General features: G+C 39.3%; 1 protein-coding gene across 1 annotated transcript in view; it reads right to left on the bottom strand.

Moving 5' to 3' along the window:
* The window catches only part of cntnap3 (contactin associated protein family member 3), a 269,897-nt gene that overhangs the window by 217,583 nt on the left and 36,060 nt on the right, over positions 1-16,254 (bottom strand). Inside the window, exon 2 of the mRNA XM_079805074.1 lies at positions 306-416. Coding sequence (XP_079661200.1) covers positions 306-416 — 111 coding nt within the window. The remainder of the gene's footprint in view (positions 1-305; positions 417-16,254) is intronic.

Genomic DNA, 16,254 nt, shown 5'->3' with positions numbered 1-16,254 from the left:
GAAGGAAAATTGACAGCTGACTCAGTCAAACTGACGGATAAGGATTATTTGTAGCACTCCCTTATCATTTGAAATGATTCATTTCAGTCTTTTTGAGTGGAAGTTCCCCAAACCGGATGTGCCTCCCATTCAAAAAGCAGAAAACCCTGGAAACCACATATCAGCAGGTTAAGAACCAATCGAAACTCGCTAACAGCCACATAGCATTAGCAACACCCTGGCAACCATCAACAACTGTCCCGCCCTATGGTGGCGAGTTTCACAAAACCTAATCATGTGAATAATGATTAAAGGTGTTTAATTACCATCTCTGCGGTTGAGTTTGGCGTAGCCCGGCCCATGGCTGCTCGACAGCTCCGATGAACTCGTGAAGGCCGACTGAGGCAGACCGGACACCAGCGGAGAATCACAGCTCTCTACAGACACACATCAAAATACAGAGTTTACATACACTTCTGTACAAAAGTTTGGGGTCAGTACGAATTTTTTTTTTAAAAGGAATTAATACTTTTATTCAGCAAGGACGCATTAAATGGATCAAAAGTGGTAGTCAAGACATTTATAATGTTGCAAAAGATTTGTATATCAAATAAATACTGTTCTTTTGAATTTTCTATTCGTCGAGTAATCCTGCAATTTCCACGAAAACATTAAGCAGCACAACTGTTTTCAACATTGATAGTAATCAGAAATGTTTCATATTAGAGGGATTTCTGAAGGATCATGTGACACTGAAAATTCAGCTTTACATTTTACTATACATTACAACAGAAAACTGTAATGCTTTTTGATCAAATAAATGAATAATGATAACATTAAAACATATTTGACAAAAATCTCCGTTCTTGAATGTCTTATTTGATGTAAAAGCACTTTGTGAACATTGTTACAGCACAAATTAACTTTTCAACACATTAGCTTTTCATATTCCAGCTGCTTTGACAGTTATTCAATTTTACTGATTAAAAATACATTATACAATAAATGTAGTTATCCAAGTGATACAAAAAAGGTAAAAGAAGATGAAAAGGGGGAAAATAAAACACAATTACTTTTACATGATAAAGTTATACTTTATACTTGATGCTTAAAACCCTATATTTAAAAGTAAACATTAACCAACCCATTTACTTCCATAATGTGACATATTTCTGAGTAAAACATTATATTATTCAAGAAAAAACTGAATTGATTGGATGTGAGAACAGTCTCAATATAATAAAATGGGAGTGAGGACGTCAGCTGAAAAGAAAGTTTGTTTCAGAGAGTTTGATGAAGACTAGGGGCCTAGGAGTTTCACTTTCAGATGCAAAAAAATGTATGGGAGGAGAGTATTTAAATGAATCATACAAGTTGATTTACTAAGGTTTGCGCTAGTCAATTTTCTGGTGTTTGTGCCATTATTTAAAGGAACACGCTGACGTTTTGGGACTTTAGCTTATTCACCGTATCCCCCAGAGTTAGATAAGTCCATACATACCATTCTCATCTCCGTGCCATAACTTTGTCTGACGCACCCACCGCTAGCCTAGCTTAGCACAAAGACTGGAGGTAAATGGCTCCAGCTAGCCTACTGCTCAATAAGTGACAAAATAACGCCAACATTTTCCTATTTACATGTTGTGATGTGTATAGTTACATCGTGTACTAAGACCAACGGAAAATGAAAAGTTGCGATTTTCTAGACTGATATGGCTAGGAACTATACTCTCATTCCTGTGTAATGATCAAGGAACTTTGTGCCGTACCATGGGTGCAGTGGCGCAGTGATATTACACAGCACCTGAAAATAGGCCAACTTCCGTCAACATAACCAACGTGACAACCTGCTTGCACAGAGAGCGCTGGGGACTATTTTCAGGTCGCATCCAAAATAAGAATTTGTGTTTGTGTAATATATGTGTGTGTACTGTGTATAATTATTATGTATTAAAAATACATGTATGTGTGTGTATTCAAATATACATAGGAATTATACTCAGTACACACATATTACGTAAACACAAACTTTTATTTTCGATGTGATTAATCGTGATTAATCGTTTGACAGCCTTAGTTATTCTTTTTTATAAATAACATGCACTAATATATCAGTCAAAACAAGATCTGGAACATGCATTAAATAAGTAAATTGAGTTAAATTTTGACTTTAGCGGCAGTGAGACAGTTTGTAAATATCAGGACCCTCACATGCGCTGACATTCCCCAGCAACGCTGCAAATTTATCTCCCCACATTAGTGCTCTGAAATTGGGGCACTTGAAGATGTTTTTCAAAGCCCATCCAGCTTTACGGTTATTATTCAAGTTCATAAGAAATTGAAGACTCTTTAAAATGCTTTTACCTACAGAAAAAAAAGCCCTTTCCCCAAAGCTGACCCATTTTTCTCCATATGAAACACTCAGTCGGGCAACCTGATTTATATAAAACATGCATTTTTATAGTGCATTATAATTTATATGTGTGAGAGCCATATTTCTTTTTTTTTTAAAGAGAAAGTGGTGTATGTGTGTGTGAATATTGTACATTATTCCTCTAGTTTTATGTTACAAACCGCACATAACCGTAGTCTTGTTTGCATTCCCACCGGAATACAATAACACTCCCTATTACTTTTACGGTAATAGTTGTTCCCAGAGTGTGTATTGAATAATATATATGTCGTGACATAATTGTCCCTGTCCTGGTTTGTATAATCAGCTTCTGAAGATCTATATAGTGTGTTAGTCTAGGGTTTAAAACACAGGAACAGTCAATAGGCTTGAGTTGATGCCCAAGCAGGATTGCAGCAATCATTTTCTCTCTAATACATCATTCTGAGTCTCAGTCATACCGTAGAAAAACAGCATCTTATTTCCATATCTGAGCGGGCCATACGGTTTCTCAAACAGTGAAAGCTCTGGGCCCTGTGACGGCTTGTCGCAGTTGCGATTTTGTCATTTTTTCCTAAAACACGTCCTTCTGGGCCACAAGCGGTTTTGTTCTTTTCTGTGTATTCAGTGAGTCAAACAGAATTGGAGACAGTTTCAGCCACTGATCAATACAGTCGCCCCTGCCGCCCATCCTGCGGCCGCTGACGGCGGAGAAGACTCTGTCGCAGTATGGAGGCTTTTGGTTCAGTCACGCTCAAATCAAATTGCGAGGGGAGGTAGTAATGGTCGACTAGCTGACTTCAAACAAACCTGGTCTACAGAAAGAAGCTCACGTTGCCTTAACACTTGAAAGAGATCACTAATGATTTGACAATATCGCATATGTTTTTAAATAAATAAGAAATGTTTCTTGAGCAGCTAATGAGCATATTAGAATGATTTCTGAAGGATCATGTGACACTGAAGACTGGAGTAATGATGCTGAAAATTCAGCTTTGATCACAGGAATAGATCACAGGAATAAATTACACTTTACAATATATAATATAAGTTGTAATAATATTTCACAATATTGCTGTTTTACTGTATTTTTGATCAAATAAATGAAAAACACTGTAAACTTTTGAATGGTGGTGGATGTCAACCCGTTTTTAACCCCCAAGGCGTCAAAATCTGAAGCATGGTCATGGTTCCGCGTCACAATAAAGACGCTAAAGGCACCCCTAGGCGTCACTATATCGATGCGCAACGTGCTTTATTGATTTCAGTGAGTCATACACAGACGCGTTGGGCATGTGAACTTTATCGTCATGATGAAATTATATATTGGGTTATGATTTTGCCATTATGACATATTGGAGTGTGATTCTCAATTTAATCAGCCAGCATAATTTAATTTACATTTATTTACACTATTTAGACACATTTGAACATGTAACCCAACCCCATCCATCCCGAAACCTACCCATTTGTGTGGTATATGATATAAAACACAGGATTTAACACGACTACATGCACAATTTATTCCAAAAGAACAAATATTCCAAGTGTTCCGAGGCCAAGCGATTGATTTGTGTGAAGAAAATTCCCAAAAGCGATCAGCGTCTCCATCCGCCGACGATCATGCACACATTCAAATTTCTAAAATTGCCCCGAAGAAACGTTATGTCAGATTTCATAGTGAAATGTCATTGGCTCTCGTGTATCTCGTGACCGATTGCGTCATGCTAAAGAGTCGGTGTATCTTTTGAATGAGATATGACTGAGTGTGTTCACGGAGCGGCGGGATCATCATCTAAACGATTAAAACATTAAGATCAACTCTGTTCTTTACATGAAGACATCGTGTGACTTCAGAAGACTTGGAATGCAACAGTTAGTACTTTTATACTGTTTTTGGTCAGTTTTTTCAATAAACACCTGTGACTGTACTCGTATTTGCCTGTTATGTGTTTTATATTGTTGAGAAGTGGGTAGGTTTGGGGTAGGAGTGGGGTTAGTTGCGGCAAAATATAAAAGGAGCCTATAAATATTCATAAAATCATGTCTGCTTTTACAAATGCAAAGAATTAAACGCGTCTTGATCTGACGCATTGGGCAAACAACTGAAAACAATGGAGTACCCTGTGTGTCGATATAGTGACGCCTAGAGGTGCCTTTAGTGTCTTCATTGTGCCGCGAAAAGCACTTGACCATGCTTCAGATTTTGACGAGAATGGGTTGTGAATGTATGTTCCTGAATGTCTTCTATAGCCGCATTTCCACCGCAGGAACTTTCCCCAGGAACTAGGAACTTTGGGCTGGTACTCGGTGTGTTTCGACCGCAGGAACCGGGGTCTAAAGGAAGTTCCGGGTAAATATTTTTCCCTCCAAAAGGCCCTGCTCGCGAGGTAGTACTTTTTCAAAGTTCAGGAACTTTCGGGGGTGGGACTTGGGTACTGAACATGCTGATTGGTTGAGCTAACGCAGCATTTTATTTTTAACCGGTATTTTTAAAAGTCTTGCGAGGTTCATTCTGCGTTCAGTCTTGCTCTTTCTCTTTCTTTGCCTAATCTTCACGGTACTTTAGACCGCAGTGGAAACGCAGACAGTAGCAGGTCTGGGGGGGAAAAGGTTCCTGTAAAAAAAGTTCCTGGTGCAAATTGTTCCAGGTAATTTAGGTGGAAATGGGGCTTTTGACATAAAAGCACAATAACTGTTATATTTTGTTTTTAACCACAACATTACACACAGCACAATAGTTTTTCACATTCCAGCTGTTATCCAAGTATGTTAGATGCCAAAACCGAGGAAAAGGAGGAAAATAAAAGTATGGGAAGCACCGGGAAAACTAGGGATGCACCGATTGGATTTTTCGGTGCCGATGCGATACCGATTTTAACAAACAATTATTGGCCGATACCGGTATTCGTCACTAGCTCTCTTTTTTCATTAAAATAGATAGTGTTTTGATCATGTTATAATCAGCTAAGTTAAAAAAAAAAAACATGCATTAAGTTACTAGCTAGTTTATTGCTGCATCATCAAATAATTTCTAATGAACATGGGTTGGATCCATTTAACATTCAGCAGGTCAACATACAAGAGAACAAAGATACATGAAATAAACGGTGCTTTTTGGGTAGGTTTAACAGTTTTCATGAACAGAAATAGAGTAAACAAATATAAAATAACACTGCATATTCTTCACTGTATACATTAAAAACATATACATACACTATATTGCCAAAAGTATTGGGACACCCCTCCAAATCATTGAATTCAGGTGTTCCAATCACTTCATGGCCACAGGTGTATAAAGTCAAGCACTAGGCGTGCAGACGCTTCTACAAACATTTGTGAAAGAATGGGTCGCTCTCAGGAGCTCAGTGAACTCAAGCGTGGTACCGTGATAGGTTGCCACCTGTGCAATAAGTCCATTCAAGAAATTTCCTCACTACTAAATAAACTGAGTCAACTGTTAGTGGTGTTATAACAAAGTGGAAGCAATTGGGAACAACAGCAACTCAGCCACGAAGTGGTAGACCACGTAAAATCACAGAGCGGGGTCAGCGCATGCTGAGGGTCACAGTCTGCAGAAGTCGCCAACTTTCTGCAGAGTCAATAGCTACAGACCTCCAAACTTCATGTGGCGTTCAGATTCGCTCAAGAACAGTGCCTAGAGAGCTTCATGGAATGGGTTTTCATGGCCGAGCAGCTCATCCAAGCCTTACATCACCAAAGCGTGGAATGCAGTGGTGTAAAGCACGCCGCCACTGGACTCTAGAGCAGTGGAGACGTGTTCTCTGGAGTGACCAATCACGCTTCTCTGTCTGGCAATCCGATGGACGAGTCTGTGTTTGGCGGTTGCCAGAAGAACGGGACTTGCCTGACTGCATAAACACACTCCTAAACCTTGTGGAAAGCCTTCCCAGAAGAGTTGAATTTGTTACAGCTGCAAAGGCTGGCCCAACTCCATATTAAACCCTACGGATTAAGAATGGGATGTCATTAAAGTTCATGTGCGTGTAAAGGCAGACGTCCCAAAACTTTTGGCAATATAGTATATATTGGCCACCGGTCACCCTGCTATCTAAGATATTGGCTTCGGCCATCAAAAAACAATATCGGTCTACCACTACTTGTGCCGAACTGTGATGGGCAACCTGGCAACTATGACGAGAAAAAACAGGTATGCTTGAGCACTTTGTCCTTTTTAGGGTCGCATCTTGTCCCATTTTTGGTTTACATATCTTTGGTCTGTGTTGTGGTCATATTTCATTCGAACCGTTCGTTTGGAAGCGGGCCGAGACCCATCTTTTCAGCAGTCTCAGTCCGCTTGTTTGATGCTCACCAGGGTTCAGATGGCAGCGTTCACACGTATTCAAATAAACCTCACTAACAGAGCAATCACACCAGGGTTCATTTAATCCAACCAAACATGCCAAGTGTGAACACACCCTACATAGAGAACAAGATTTAGCTGCTTCTCAAGTGTTTATACTGAGGAAAAAGAATCTCACGTGTGTCTCTTTTAGAGTTTCCCAAACTGTCTGCAATCAAAAGTCAGAAATCTCAATATGAACTCAATCATCGACCTGAGCTGCTCTCCGCATTCATCTTATATCTACATGCTCACTGCATGTCCACTTTCTCATTCTGCATGTTTCATTTTAGTTTGATATCTCTGTAAGGAGCTTTAGGAGAAACATCTGGCATGCCAACTATGAAAAACAAATCTGCGCTATGAAAGAGCGTCACCTGAGCAATGAAAACAAATCGAATTGAAATGGGTCTTCAAATGAATACACTTTTCCCTGAGAACCTCTTCAAGTTTATTATGGAGATGGTAATGAACGCAGGATGCCAGCGAGCCGTTTTTGATTGATGGGAACCCGTAACGTCCTGACAGATGTGAAGGCCACGCTCATCTCCACTCTGGTTTTACAATTTGCTTCCCAGTTCCAGAAAGTCTATAGAAGTCTAAATGACGCCAGGAGAGCAGCGCTAATGATGCTAATTCATCACACACGTGGCCCGCGATGTGATAAAGCCTCCTCGTAACATTTAATATCACTTTTATATTCAGACTTATCTGAGGACGCAGTAACGCAGTGACAACCGAACGCTCCCCTCATTTCTCTCCCAACAGCTGCTGAGGGACTATTAAACCATTTCACACAAAGAAGAGTTGAATTCAAGAGATGAAAACAACAAAGGAACGATCGATTCATGAACACTGAAGTTAACATGAAATCAAAACAGACATTCTCGATCACTTTCGGACCGCTAACACTTTTTTGTCCTCATTGAATATCCGTTTTTATTCAGAAACGCATCTGATTATGCTATTAAAATGGGTTGCAAGCTGTTTCATGCCGACATGTTTATGTTGTCATTAAAAATGTGAGCCAGGGGTTGTGAATGTGCATTTATAAAACAAGCAGATTGTGTATGTGTGAGAGCATCTGTTTTCACATTGGCCTCTTTTTCTCTGCATGTGAGCCAATTCATTCATTGTTCTACACAATGATTAGCAATGTGTGAGTGTACAGCTCATGGTTGTGCATTGATTCGGCGGGCTGGAGGTGTCTTCGGCCAATAGCACGTGTTCAGAAAGGTTTCTGTGTCCAATAATTGGTCAAACAGAACGAGTGATGAGCTCTTCAGAGACTTCCCTCAATGACTGCATCTCCATCTTTTCATATCGATTCTGACAAGCCACTTGATGCAATCAGCAGCACTCTAAATGCAAATAAAAGGGGATTCTTACACCTTCAACATTCATGTCATGCACATGAGGTGCAACTTGGGATGCTTTTTGTACATGGTATCGAAGAGTTCACAGGTATGCTGCACACTTGTTGACATTTTTTCCTCCACTACAACATATTCATTAATAATAATAATAAATGAAATAAAAATAAATAAAAATGATAAAATGCTAATAAATGTACAAAATAAATTGATGTTAAAATATAGAATAATGAAAATAAACAAAACAACGCATACCAAATTATTTAAATAAAAACAACAGATCAATAAATAAAATAATAACGAACACAATAAATATATAAATGAAACAAAAATCATTTAAAAATAAATAAGAATAATGATAAAATAAATAAACAAATCATTAAATAAATATTAACATTTAAAACAAACGAAACAAAAAACAAAAAGAAACAAAACATTTACAAATAAACAGAAAAATAAATGTAAGAAAATAAAATAAAATCAGAAATCAGAGATCAGATAACAATAATATATAAAAAATATGAATATGAATAAATATAGAATAATGAAAATAAACAAGCCAACAAATAAATGTAAATAAGTAATTTAAATAAAAACAACAGAATACATAAAATAATAATAATAATACATAAATATATTACATTTAAAACAAAAACAAAATATAAAAATAAACAGACAAATAAATGTCAGTGAATAAAAATAGATTAATATAATAATTTATAATAATATAAAAATTATAATAAAATAATAACATAGAATATGAATATAGAATGAAAATAAACAAAACAAATAATACATGTAGACAAATAATTTAAATAAAAACAACAGATGAATAAATAAAATAATGATACATAAAATAGAATATTAATAAATACAGAATGAAAATAAACAAAACAACAAATAAATGCAAACAAATAATTTAAATAAAAACAGATGATTAAACAAAATAATAATAATACATAACAATATTACTATTTAAAATAAAATTCTAAAAATAAACAGACAAATAAATGTAAAAATCATTAAAAACAATAAAAACAAAAGATGAATATAATAATAATACTATAATACACTAAAAATATATTATACTAATATACTAATGAAAACAACAACAACAACAACAATACATAAAATAAACACGAATCTTATAATAATAATAATACAATTAGAGTTTGACAACAAACTGTAAAACATAGCTTGACAGCATATAGTTCAAAACATAATAATAATAATGAATCATTTCTGAACATTGATTATCAGTCATTATTCACCTTCTCATGGTTTCTCAATAGAATTCATAAAAGTATGGAATATAATAGTGTAGTTCCAATAGGGGCTCATTGTAACGCAGTGTGACAACATGCCCCGCCTGCACAACTGGGATTTAACCCGGCTCGTGTCTTCTGCTGTTAGGTCAGCATTAAAGAACGACCTCAACTGTTAAAATAACACATATAAGATTACAATAATATCAGATTTGTAAATGTACTTTTGCTGTGGTTAAATAAATGTTCAGGGGTATCTTCCAAAGATTTTAAAATATTTTCTCAAAATAATGTTGATATGGCCACTAGTATACACTAAGTTTCTTCATGCTGACATGTGTGGAAAGTTTTAAACCAAGCGTGTCACAACTAACCCCGCGTTAGGTTGTGTCCCGCTCTCCCCTACTTCACAAATACCATGGTATTACCACGGCAGTGCAATGTCCAAAAAGTAATACCACGGGCTGGTTTCGTGAGATACAGCGCATTATGGAGATCTCACATAAAAACCCGGAGGTGTTAGACAGTAAGAGCCGCACTGAAGCACAGAGGAGCAGACACAGCATTAACTGCATGTCACTGCAGCTGTCTCATGCTTCTGTGGAGACTGAACTTGTTAAATGCGACGATACGTCCGAACCCCCGCGCGTCTGAAAGGTGCCAGAGCTCTGTGACTCAATGACTAATGCTGAACTATCTGATGAGTGGCTACACCGATTATTAATTCAAACTTACATGGAAACTACTGAGCAAACTCCCCGAGCAACATACTGTCAGCGCGTCAGCCCCTGCGCATCTCCCTTTGATCCGAGCCTTTATCTCGGGTAAACACACCTGACAGACGGGCCACAATGCAGCCTTCAGCTGCGGAGAATTATTCTGTTTAACAATGCAAAACAATTAAGGAAAAATGTCATGATGACAGACTATCTCCTAAAAGACGGCTGAAGCACAATGCACGTAGAGACATCAGAAACACATCAGATTGACTCAAAGCTACATTATCTAACAAGGTGGGCACACGCGTCAAGAAACATCCCTGCGACGGCTAGGCATGCATAATATATAAATAGCGAGACAAACGCACCGTGCATTTTATATGGAGCTTCGCTTGGAACAGAACATGCATAAAGAATTTCATATGAGAAAAGCATTGTTTTCCTGCTCCTGTGACATATTTCCCAGCTTTCACATCATTACGGGGCGAAACTTAAGATTCACAGAGACATTTTCCATCTGTTCTTTGGCTTGATTCCCTGTGCTATGCAGCACGGATGACGTACGCAATGAATACATATTAATTGGCGCTGCCGGTAGAAGTTAACACAGAGAATTGGTTTGTAACTCAGGTGTGCATTCATCAAGTTTAACCCATTTTTAGGGATGCACCGAATCCAGGACTCGGGTTCGGATTCGGCTGAATATTGGGCTTTTTGACGGGGTTCGGTTTCTGCCGAACCTCAGAATTTTTTTTCACCGAATCGAACCCAAGGCTTGCACTATGCGCGCCCCGCTGGTCGAACGCAATGACGCCGCCGTTGAAACTGAAACTCCTGAACAGAAAACGTGGCAGTAGATACTTTAAGTCAAAAGAAGGCGATTCAAGTCGAGCTTCATGTTCAATTTGCAATGCCAATTTGTCTCGTGATGACAAGGACCCTAAACAACAGCCGCTATTAAAACATTTGCGTATGAAACATCCGAGAGAATACGAGTTGTGCATGAAGAAATCTACAGACAGCAGCCAAAATGTATTTTATTTTACCGTGCAAACAGCCGCATATAGCCTAGATCAGATATAATATAAATAAAAAGAATAAAATACATAGACCTACACTAAATATTTTTCACTTAAATAATTACCAAATTAAGATGACAAAACGAAAATATACTGAATCCGTAAGCTTTGAAGAACCGGAATCGTTTTTTTTTTTTGTCAAATAAAAATAGAAGGCCTAGGCTACCTCAATCCATAACCTTGTATGTTTTTTGTTTGTTCGTTTGTTTTTTAAGTAACATGTCTAAGTGATGTGGGTTAGTCTGGAGCACAGCCTGTTGACAGTTAAACCCGCGGCAGAAAACACCCACAATCCTTCTGTCTCCGCAGCGCGCGAGCCTTGGCTGACAGTGCGCGTTAGGGTGACCACCATCAAACAAACCAAATGTGGGACAATTACTAAGTTTGCGTGGGACAATGTGGGACATGTTACCGACACTAAAACATAACCTGAAACTGTTACACAATGTCTATCTAACTTAATAAAAACATATGTATTCTGCCTTTCAGATGATAAAAATACTTTGTTCTTTAGTCCCTTCCAGAAAACACCATTACATCAATGTAACATTGTACATGTCATTTAAATTCAACACTGAGCCCAAAGGCAGCAGGCATCAGATCTGACCAAGTCCAATAATGAACAAATAAAATATAAAGCAACATGAAATTAGTTCATTGACAGTCTTATATATTATATTATATTATATATTAAGAATATAACCAATTTACCGAATTATCCATTCGTTTTCTACATGGAACAAATCCGCTCCACATTTTGATTGACAGCCATCAGAACCTACTAGTGACTGTGTTTACTCCTTTCTTTTCAACCATTGGATAGGATTTTAAAAACGGCTGTTGTTGTATTTGTGAAAGGCGGGATGTACTTCTGACGAAGCGCTGTGGTTAAATATGTCTAGGTGAAAAACGATGCCGCAAAAAGAATAAATTAAATGCTTTCTTAAAAAGGCAAAAGAACGCATGCATGTCTTCTTATGATAATTAAAAACCAACAGACTGATGAAAATGCGGGACATTTTGTCAATATGCGACGTGTGGGACAAGGGGTGAAAATGCTGTGCGGTACAACGCAAAGCGGGACGGGTGGTCACCCTAGTGCGCGTGCCGTCTCCTGCGCTCTCCGTTGTGTTGTTCTTTGAAACGACAGAGGACGACTCGGGGTAATTTTTCTATAAACCATCAGGAAACAGCGGCGAGAATTATAATTATAATTATACGCAACAATGTTTACTTTAGTAAACTTGACCAAAAGCACACTATTAAAAGCCTTAAACAAGGCTTCAGATGGCACTGATGTCCCGGGAATACAGAGATAACGCCTCGCTTGAGTGGCCAGCCTCGGGAAGCGCCTTTTATTTGCATTCCACCAGTCAGGAGCTTGTATTACTGCTGTATTTTTCTGTCGAAATGGTCCCACACAGTAAGCTTTTCCATTGCTTCATTTTGCGAGATATATCTGGTTTGTGGTTGCACATGTCGACGCGCTCCGTGAGTGAACAAATAACGCTATACAGCATATTTTTCTTAACCATGCATCAAAAAACAAACAAACAAAAAAGCGTTAAAAACATTTAAACCGTTTAACTGGTAGTATTAATCGGTCAAAGTTCTTACTTTTGGTTAACGGTTAAATGGTCAATAGCATCACTGCTGTGGACGTTGTTTACCCCGTTAATGTGTTTACTGTGATAATGGATTGAGGATGGGAGCAGGATCCGGTATTCGGTTTCGGATTCGGCCGAATCTTAACCAGTGGATTCGGTATTCGGCAGAACCCCAAAAATATGGATTCGGTGCATCCCTACCTGTTTTATCGTCCAGCTACATGGCGTAAATATTCCTGCCCTGCTGCATATGACTCCGACTTAAAGGTGCCCTAGAACGCACTGATACAATATTTGAAATTGTTCTCTGAAATCTACATAGAAGGTATGTGGCTTTGGTAAGGGCAAAAATACTCCAGATATAGTTTTACATGTCCATTTACAACCCTAGGATTTGTCCCTAGAATGAAATGGCCTTTTTTGCCTTATTTGGAAGGGTCATGAATAATAATGTTGAGCTCTGCTCTGATTGGCTCACACAAGTGCAGTTATTCAGCAAACACAATCACAAACAGCACAAGCGACTCGTGAGTCGTGAACGAACACAGACCGACTGAATGACACTTTAAGCAGAAAATCTCAAATGGAGATCGCTGGAATGTAGCTTACTTGTTTATTGGTGTTTTCAGATCATCAGAGAGAGAGAGAGAGAGAGAGAGAGAGAGAGAGAGAGAGAGAGAGAGAGAGAGAGAGAGAGAGAGAGAGAGAGAGAGAGAGAGCAAGCTCGCACATGGTTGCCAGATAGCACATTTTAATGAAAACACCGGATAGAATCATAGACTTAAAAAAATATGGACGTGGCGTCCGTGACGGAGAGATGGGCACACGAGTTAGTGACTCTGCATTTTATGCAACTTCAGACTTGACTCGGGACTCGACCTGAAATTACTTCAGACTTCGACTCAACAAAAAAGATTTGTGAAATTTGAAAAACAACTCAAGTCTTTAATCCTTATCTATCGTAAATTTAAAATCATAGTACGTGACGTGGTAGATCGGACCCTTGTTATAGAATTTCATTACGGATGTCTGTGTATTGCGTGCGTCATAAGAGTCCTATGAAACATGACAGGATCCATCCAGTTCTCACATATGGATTTATTACCGTGTCAGATCGGCTAGATGCAAAGAATGTGTGGAAAACAATTCAAGACGCAGGAACGTCCTTTTATTAAAGGTCCTGTTCTTCGTGATCCCATTTTTCAAACTTTAGTTAGTGTGTAATGTTGCTGTTAGAGCATAAATAATACCTGTAAAATTATAAAGCTCAAAGTTCAATGCCAAGAGAGATATTTTATTTGACAGAAGTTCCCTTTCAAAGCCTACAGCGAACGGCTGGTTTGGACTACATCCCTGTAGTTCCTGCTTTAATGACGTCAGTAGAACAGTTTGATGACTAACCTCCGCCCACAAGAGTACGCGAAAAAGGGGGCGTGGTCTTGTTGCTCTCCCACGTTGAGAAGAGGAAGTGTTGCGTTCATGGTTGCGTTTGTAGAGTGTGTTTGTCGCCATGTCGTTCAGACGCTGTTATTTTCATCCCGGAGTCAAATCAGCTTTCTTTGGCCAGGGACGCTGTACTTTGAGCACATGCATCTCCCCGTTATGGTAAGAGGCCTGACCTTTCCGGGCAACGTGCGCTAAGCTGCTGTCGAATCACAACACGGGAACCGCTGGCACAATCAGAACTCGTTACGTATTTCTGATGGAGGGACTTCATAGAATAAGGAAATCTTCGAGCCGTTTTTAGGACAGTGAAAACAGCGGTATACAGATAAGTAAATTGTGTGAAAAATACTATTTTTTTACACGCGAAACATGAACACGTTATATTGCACACTGTAAGCACAATCAAAGCTTCAAAAAATCAGGAAAAACGGGACCTTTAAACATCGCGTCCACAGAGGTTAGTGACACTAAAACCCGGGGTATACTTCACTTTCCGCGCCTGGACACGTTACGCGCGCAGCCCTGTCCGCACGTCTTTCAAAGTATACTACACCACGGATACGTGCGGATGTTCGCGTTCGACACATGCGCAATACATTTTTTTCCTATGCTCTACCAGACATCAGAGGGCAGCACTGAGTCCTGTCATCAAAGTGACATTCGCTGGGCATGATCGGAGAAGAACTGTAGTGCATCCACCATTGCAACATGGTTTGGAAGAAACACTGAAGAATCAAAAATTCTCTCTTTTTTTTCAAGCGTGTTGTTTTTAAACCGGTCTTTGCACACTCTTCTTCGATGGCTGAACACTGTGCTCAATACTGTGCGTATTGCCACCTAGTGGACTCTTCTGTACTGCTGGCGCATGTGCTGTTGCACACGGACTGTCCGCACGGTCTCGAAATTTGGGCTGCGCGTGGACGGGGTGTGCAAAAATTACATCATGCGGACGGTGTTCGAATGCGGACAGCCGAAGTATACCCGGGCCTTAATGGAACACTCCACTTTTTTTGAAAATAGGCTCATTTTACAAGTCCCCTAGAGTAAAAGAGTTGAGTTTTACCGTTTTTGAATCCATTCAGCCGATCTTTGTATCTGGCGGTAGCACTTTTAGCATAGCTTAGCATACATCATTGATTCTAAACAGTCCATTAGCATCTCATTCAAAAAATGACCAAAGACACTTTCAATATTTTTCCTATTTAAAACGTGACTCTTCTACAGTTACATCGTGTGCTAAGACAAACTGAAAATGAAAAGTTGCGATTGTGGCGAGCAGCGAGGCCGAGGGACCGTGAGGGCGGGACGAGGCGGCGCTCATCAGAGAGGATGAGCGCCAGCTGCGAGCCGCAGCGATCTCGGCCCTTGCGGAGGAGTGAGGGAGTATAAAGGAGGAGTGACGACAGTGAGGGACGAGAGAGGACCAGGCCTGGATTTTATGTTATGTTTTATTTTGTGTTCGCTGCAGTCGTCCGTGAGGGGCTGCAGCTTTTTATTTTCACTTTGTGTTTATTTGTGTTTGTGTGTAGGCGGCAGTCGGCCGTGAGGGGCTGCCGCCGCCATTTTTATTTTGTGTTTATGTTTGATTAAATATTTTGAATGTCCGCCGGTTCCCGCCTCCTTCTTCCCGTACAAAACAACGTTTACTACAGCGATTTTCTACACCTATATGGCTAGGAACTACGTTCTCATTCCTGCGTAATAGTCGCGGATCTTCGCGGCCGTACCATGGCTGCAGCGGCGCAATGATTCGTTGGTATTCTGTGAAACATGGTGGTAGTTACACCTTCGACTTACTATCACAGCCCTTTACAACACACACAACCATGGCTAATCACACAGGTAAATCCACAACACAATTTGTCGGCTGCAAGCCTGAAACTTTCTCTGCAACTACACAAACTTAGTGCCAGTCACATTGAAAGTTACCTAGCTGGGGGCTACTTTCAGGCGCTGTAATATCATTGCGCTGCTGCAGCCATGGTACGGCCGCGAAGATCCGCGACTATTACGCAGGAATGATAAAGTAGT

The sequence above is a fragment of the Gobio gobio genome, assembly GCF_949357685.1.
Source record: "Gobio gobio genome assembly, chromosome: 22".
Taxonomy (NCBI): domain Eukaryota; kingdom Metazoa; phylum Chordata; class Actinopteri; order Cypriniformes; family Gobionidae; genus Gobio; species Gobio gobio.
Note: the sequence above shows the minus strand (reverse complement) of the source record. Positions and strands in the feature narration are given on the sequence as shown.